Genomic DNA, 7,213 nt, shown 5'->3' with positions numbered 1-7,213 from the left:
AGTGTGGTTAGTAAGGGTGTTAGAGCTGGGTTCTTTACTTTTAGTGTGGTGAATGAGTGGAATAGGCTACCAGAGTCTGTGGTGGATGCTGTGACAGTGAATGAGTTTAAGGCGAGGTATGATAGATACTGTATGAATGTCGAATAGTTGTGATGAATATGATTTGGGGTCTCCCTCGATGAGTCTAATGACTCCCTGGAGTTGCCCATAATAATAATAATGATGATGATCTGAGGTCACTCAAACCTCATTCACTACTTAAGGGACCAGATGTATATGAAATTTTCTGCATGTGCACTATCTGTTACATCTGGAAGATAGAATACTCAGGAGAGATTTATATGAAGGAACACATTAAAGACATGAAGAAAAAGAAAGATCGCAAATGAAAAATACCAATGAAAAATATCACGTGCTTTGGTCACTCCAAAGAATTAACAATCATGCTCATAAATTCAAAGAAGCTGCTGAAATGACATGTGGACCTAATTTTAAAACTAACCATAATCAGCATATACAAATGATTTAAGAAGTTGGAAACTAAGTTATCACAGACATTACACAGTGCAGTTGCAACAATGAACCATATATTTGAAATCTCAGAATAATATGCATCATCAATTTAACAACATTTCTATCTATGTCAGTTTATGCAATCGGAATAAATCTGTTAAAGTTTTTCAAAATAAAATATCTTATTTCTGATGAGGCATGCTATAGAGCATAGGGAACAAGCAGAATTAAACAATTTTTAACTGTGATTAATATTGAAAGTAATACCATAATCAGTACTATCTATATAAGCTAGCAAAAGTTAAAAATAATCCATTCTAATATATCTGGTCAATAGAAAACTCACATGGCAAACACATCATCTAAGTAGTTCAGTCTGACTAAAGGTTTGAAAGTAGCTGTGTTGAAAGTTTCCCTCTAAATGTTCAGTATAGAAATTGACTAAAATATTGGAGGGGGCGGGGGGTAAAGAGGGGAACCCATTGTAGTTTCATCTATTTGTTTCTAAACATTTCTTTTCTGTAATGTAAAATAAAATGTATGTATGTATTGTAAATTTGAATAACTGAAATATGAGTAATTCATGAGCATACACTTCACACCCACTAAACAAAGAATAATGTTTTCAATCTTAAATTAGAGGTCAGAAATAAATCATGCATTATCTTGTTTATTGTAATGTACAAACCCAATTTATTACAATTATCTGATTGCAGTTTGGCAATCTATAGTAGACGACTGTTGGTTCATTTCAAAAAGAGAGAGTCCTGTTTTGATTATTCTAGCACTACCTAAGCATTCATTTCCTTTATAAAATACTGCAAACTGGAAAAAAAAAAAAATTGTCCTAAATGTTTAACAACAAAATACCTATTCTAGTTTAAATAGAAAGTATCAAAAACAGTATCATATCATTTTAATCAATGACTGAAGTGTATCATTATTCCTTCATATCCATTATCCAAGACAACTTCACTACAATTATTTCAAGTAATTTTAAATTCAGTCATTTTATTATGATGTTATAGGAATATCTTCAGAAAGTGATTCCTTTTATGATAATCATTATGATTATTAATATGATTATCAGAACTTTCTACCAGAGAGAGAAAGAATTTGATTATTAAAAATTGCAAAGTGCAACAGAATCAGTTTATGTATAAAATTAAAATACTCCATGATATTAGCATCATCAATGTCATATTTAAGCATAGACACTAGCTATAATGATAAATTAAAAGATACATCTATAGTGTTCTTTTTATTATTATTATTATTCAGGCCTCCATGGAGTCAAAAGACTCATTGTGGGAGGTCCTACCTAAGAAACACAAAGTCCATCATACCACTCCTTGAACTCATTGACCGTTCTCGCTCTCACCACTCCATCAAGCAATGCAGTCCATGGTTCAACCACCCACCATGCAAAGAAACCACTCCTCCTCTTGCTCACAGTTTCCTTTCGTAACTTCCAGGGATGGCCTCTTGTCATCACTCCTTCCCACTGTTCAACCAAGCGAAAGAACTCCCCAGTGTCAACTACCTCTCAACAAACCCTTTTAAAGATAATAAGCTGAAAGGCTATTTTACCGGCAAATTTGTTAATTAAGAGGGAGATGTTAAATCCCGTTTTATTTTATAGCCGGGTACGAAACTCAGGTCGAAATCCATCGACATCCATAGAGTTTCCATGCCGAAAAAACTATTGGCGGAACCAAGTGTAAATGATCACTTGGATAGTACAACACCAGGGCAACTCCATGCAAAGGTGGAGCAAGTTCCCTCACTAACTTTAATATTCTTTCATAATGTAAAACCCAGCTCCTAAGAGATGTATATATATTGTTTTTAAATTATGAGAAGAGGTCACTACCCAGACCGGTTTCAACCTTTTTTGAGGTCTCATCAGTGAGTAGGTAGACCTGGAATATCAAGGCTTTACCCGAGGGACGCGCTTGGTAGGGGTGAGGCATGATTTCTAGGGAAATGAAATAATATTTTTATACTTTAACCTATTCAAACTCTTTAAAATTTTATGAACTCCAATCAAGTCTCCATTTATTTTACAATCAAAATCAAAGATTTTTCTCACAACAGTAGTCCATATAATAAATTTAGTTTAATCCTTTATCCAAGTGTGTGCAAACAAAGTTTGCACCTGAAAGTATCTTCAGGACTGGGGTAAAGTGGTACAACACCGGGCAACTCCTTGCAAAGGTGGAGAAAGCTACCAACACTCCTATCTCAGTATCTCCCATAATGCAAAACACATCTCCTTGCAAATATGTATAATGTTATGCATTAAGGGAAGGGCCACTACCCAGACTAGTTTTGACCTTTATTGAGGTCTCTTCAGTGGGAGCCAGGCATTGGTAGCTTGCTCCATCTTTTCAAGGAGTTGCCCGGTGTTGTACCACTTTACCCCAGTCCTGAAGATACTTTCAGGTGCAAACTTTGTTTGCACACACTTGGATAAAGGATTAAACTAAATTTATTATAGTCTGACCAAGTGAAAAATAAACTTTCAGTAGTCCATATATTAGATATTAATCACAATTTAACATTTATTGATATTAAATTAATGATATCAATATAATTAAACAAGAGTTTTATATGGCACTGATACATAAAGAAAGGTAGACAAGACTTCCTTATACACCTAAATTTAACATGATAGATTTTGTGCAGTGTAGTGTTTGTTCAACATACTCAATTCCAAAAGTGAATAATTTATGGTATGAAAGTGAGATGGAGAGAGTATGTCTGATATGTCAGAATTGTTTTGCATATGAGTGTGGAAGAATCATTATTTGCTGAAAGTGGAACAATTATTATTATTAACAATTTAAGGCAGGATAGTGAAAGTTTAGAGAATGCAATGGAAGGAGTGAGTGACAGCAGAAAAAACATCAATAAGAGTATGAAAGAGGTAGATGAAGGTAATGTGGATGAGGTAATAGTGAGGAGAGAACCAGAACACTTCAGTGAAGTACTTTACAGGACTAAGCATGCCCTCGAGCAACTGGAGGAATGATTTATTGGCATGTGGCACAGCTGAAGGGAGAATGAATAAAAAAGTATATGGAATAAGTATGAAGGAGCAAAAAACTTGGAGTAAGGAAAGGGACTGTATGAAGATTCAATAATAAGAGGTGTACTTAATCTGACAAAAGCATGTTTCCCAGGTGCAAAATGATGTTAGTGAAACTGTTATTGTGCAAATGAAGGGGGAGGGAAGAGGTGAAAGAATTGAAATATGCAATGAGAGAAGATATGAAAGAGTTGCCAACAGAAGCTAAAAAGAACAGAAAGTAAAGATTGTAAGTCTACTGCCTTGGTATGGACTGAATGAGAAGAACACTTATGACTGTTAATGAGTCAAGAAAACTGTGCAGAAGAAATGGTATGCAGTTTTTAAATGTATGGAATAAATATGATGGATGAAAGGAACTTATATGCCTGATAGACTGCATGTGAATGGTTTTGGAGAAAGGGTTGTTCAGAGTGAGTTGGAAGTGAAAAATCAGAAACTAGAGGTACTAGGTGGGACACAGTCAAGTGTGTATGTTTAGTCATCACTGGGACAAACTGAGTATTTGTACAAAAATGTGATTACGCAATGTCCAAATGCAGTTTCAAAGGTTTCAAATGTGAATAAATTGCTAATCACATTGTGCAAGGGTAAATATGAGTCCAAGACATGTCAAAATGCATGTACACAAATAGTAGAATTATCAGAAATAAAGGAGAGAAGTTTTTGGCATTTATCAGCACAAGTTGACAAAAATTACCAGTATCAGCAAAACCTACTTGACAGACAATGATATAGTTACAGGAATAGAGTATAAGGGACATTTTATTTTCAGCAATGATAGAGGAAATAAGACAGGAGGAGGGACAATGTTGATGATAAGTGAAGAATGTAAACCAACAAAAATAGGAGGAATTCAATTTGAGGGAGATGGCTGATTTGAGCCTGTCTGGTGAGAGATAGAGGCCCACAGGAAAAAAAACATAACTGGTTACTGCTACAAACCTGGTGGGAAGGATCAGAGAAAGACTTGGATGCAATGGCTTTGGCAGATTAGCAGAATGAGGGCAGGTGAAACAAGTTATATATATCTACCTGGTAGGAGATGTTTTGTTGGAATGTTTGAATTAAGGAGGTTTCCATTTCAGATAAGTTTTTTTTAATAATTAATTATAAATAAGGGTGTTTATGAGTAAGAGTTGTTCTAAAAATTGTGTGCTTGCAGTGTTTCTAGTGGGTAGGCTTGTTAGTTAAAATCTGTTACAAAATCGTTAAACTTAGAGCTTAGTATTACATTTTAATAATGGCAAACCGTGAGCAGACATATAAATACAAAATTAATAACGGAAAAACTCACGTAAAACTCACAGCATTGAATTACTGCAACAGGAATTTCCTTCATACATTGTAAAAATATTTGATTTTGTAATACATTCTGGTTATTTTTCCTTTAAAAATACGTTGTATCAACAAATTGAAGGAACAGCAATGGGCAATCCTCTTTCTCCTGCTATCTCCAATTTCTTTATGGAACATTTTGAACAACATATCTTTGACAATATTTCTCCCAGACCTAATCATTAGTTCAGATATGTCAATGACATTTTTGCTATATGAAATGGCTCTTCTGATGAACCTCAACAGTTTCTCACTAAGTTAAATGCACTTCATCCAAGGGTCCAGTTTACCCTAGAAGTAGAATCAAATAAGCAGTTAGACTTTTTAGATCTTCTAATTCTTCGCCAACCAGATGGTAACCTCTCAGTCTATAGAAAGAAGACTCATACAGGCCATTATATCCATGCTAATCTCATCACCATCCCAGTCAAAAGGCAGGCACTATTAAAACACTGGTTCATCGTGCCCACTCCTTTTGTTCTTCAGACGATCTATTACAGAAAGAACTGCAATATATTACTTCTTCCTTTCTATCTAACGGATATTAGAATTCCTTCATCAAAAGAGCTTTGAGTAGTTTTAATATGTCTTCCTCTTCAAATACAGAAGAAATAACGCACATTCTTATCCCTTATGTACAAGGCATTAGTGAACGTATAGCAAAAGTTTTAAAACCACTGAATATTTTTGTGGCCTTTCGACCGTTCAGAAAAATCTCCACCTTTCTCACTTCTCCTAAGGACAGGCTTCCACATCTTAATTACCAGATTCCTTGCTCTTGTGGATTATCTTATTTCGGACAAACAGGAAGATCTGCCTCTATTTGGCTAGAAGAACACCAGTCTTATATTCAATACCTTGAACCTGAACAGTTTGGACTTGCAAAACATGCCATCTTCACTAGACATAGAGTCCTTCACAAAAGTTGGTTCCTCATGGAACAGCTTTATAAAGAAACATATGAAACTTTACTTCACTCGCCTAACTTAATCTGATGGTTTATGTCTATAAAGTACTATCTCCCCTTTATGGGAGATAGTACTTTATAATTCAGCTAATCTTTCTAATTTTTTATTGTATATATATATATATATATATATATATATATATATATATAATTTTTTTTTTTTTTTTTTTTTTTTTTGTTAGGAAATTTATTGACCTTTTTAGTTATCTTACACTAGCTACTTAGATGGCCCTTTTTGGAGTTGTCAGTTATTATTTAATTTGAGTTTAAAATGTACTGAAGATGCCTGTGACACACAGGCAAAAATTATACTATTAAATAATCTTTTTATGTGAGTTTTCCCGTTATTAATTTTATATTTATTTAGAGCTTAGTAATGTAACTGTCAAAAGTGGATATATGCGAAGCATGATCTGAATGAGGACTTGATGAGTGGTAATGTATTGGTAACTGAAAGTGTTAGCAGCGAGAATGACACAAGGAGGATGAGTGATCGTCTGATAGAAAAAAGAGACAGTGTAAATGAGCAGTGAAAGAATGGGGAAAAAAGTTTTGATAAAGTGAATGAGTGATCTGATGAAATTAACAATCGATGATAAGAAAGATGAATGCAATATGAATATAGCGGAAGATGAAAAACAGAGTGCAATCAAAGGTAAGGTGACTGAACAATAAAATTAAGAGAGTGAATGCGAACAAAAAATGTCATGCAAGACTTCAGAACTGAGTTGGTTAAAATGAGGCAAGAGATGAAATGGATGAAGAGTGAAATTAAGAGAATTTGAGATATGAACAGAAGAGTGAAAATGATGAAAACGAATGACATTGGTTTGAAAGAGGTAATGAAAGACCCACGAGTGGTGTTGTATGGGGATTCAATTATTAGAGGTATAATGAATGAGAAGATGCACCACGTTGTTTTCCAGGAGGTAAAATGAACAGAATGATTGAGGGGTTGGATATGATGAGTAATCGAGCAAAGAAGTTGGTAGTGATAATAGGGACAAATAACTTGAATGAGATTGGATATCAGGAGGTTTGTTGAGAAAGATAAAAGATAACAGCTTGATAGAAAAGGTAGCCAGTGTGTTGCCCAGGTATGACAGTGATGAAATGAGGCAGAGAGTGAAGATTGTGAATGATATGTTAGTGGAAATGTGTGAGGAGAAAGGAGTGCAGTTTGTTAATGTGTGGAATGAGTTTAAAAGAGGAATTGAATTGTATAAGAGTGATAGACTGCATTTCAATGGTTTTGGTGTGAGTCATTTGAAGAGACTGCTGCTAGAAGGGAGAGTAATGAGTTC

At 34.5% G+C, this 7,213-nt stretch overlaps 1 protein-coding gene across 1 annotated transcript in view; it reads right to left on the bottom strand.

Moving 5' to 3' along the window:
* Positions 1-1,201: 1,201 nt before the first annotated feature.
* LOC150109757 (mitochondrial tRNA-specific 2-thiouridylase 1) overlaps positions 1,202-7,213 on the bottom strand; it is a 274,982-nt gene continuing 268,970 nt past the window's right edge. The window contains exon 9 of the mRNA XM_090407894.1: positions 1,202-1,338. Within this exon, the coding sequence (XP_090264020.1) occupies positions 1,216-1,338 (123 nt within the window). The 3' untranslated portion in view covers positions 1,202-1,215. The remainder of the gene's footprint in view (positions 1,339-7,213) is intronic.

This window comes from Typopeltis vanoorti, chromosome 1 (genome assembly GCF_054136105.1).
Source record: "Typopeltis vanoorti isolate ZY-2024b chromosome 1, IOZ_Tvanoo_1.0, whole genome shotgun sequence".
Taxonomy (NCBI): Eukaryota; Metazoa; Arthropoda; class Arachnida; order Uropygi; family Thelyphonidae; genus Typopeltis; species Typopeltis vanoorti.
This window is presented reverse-complemented; position numbering and strand designations above follow the sequence as displayed.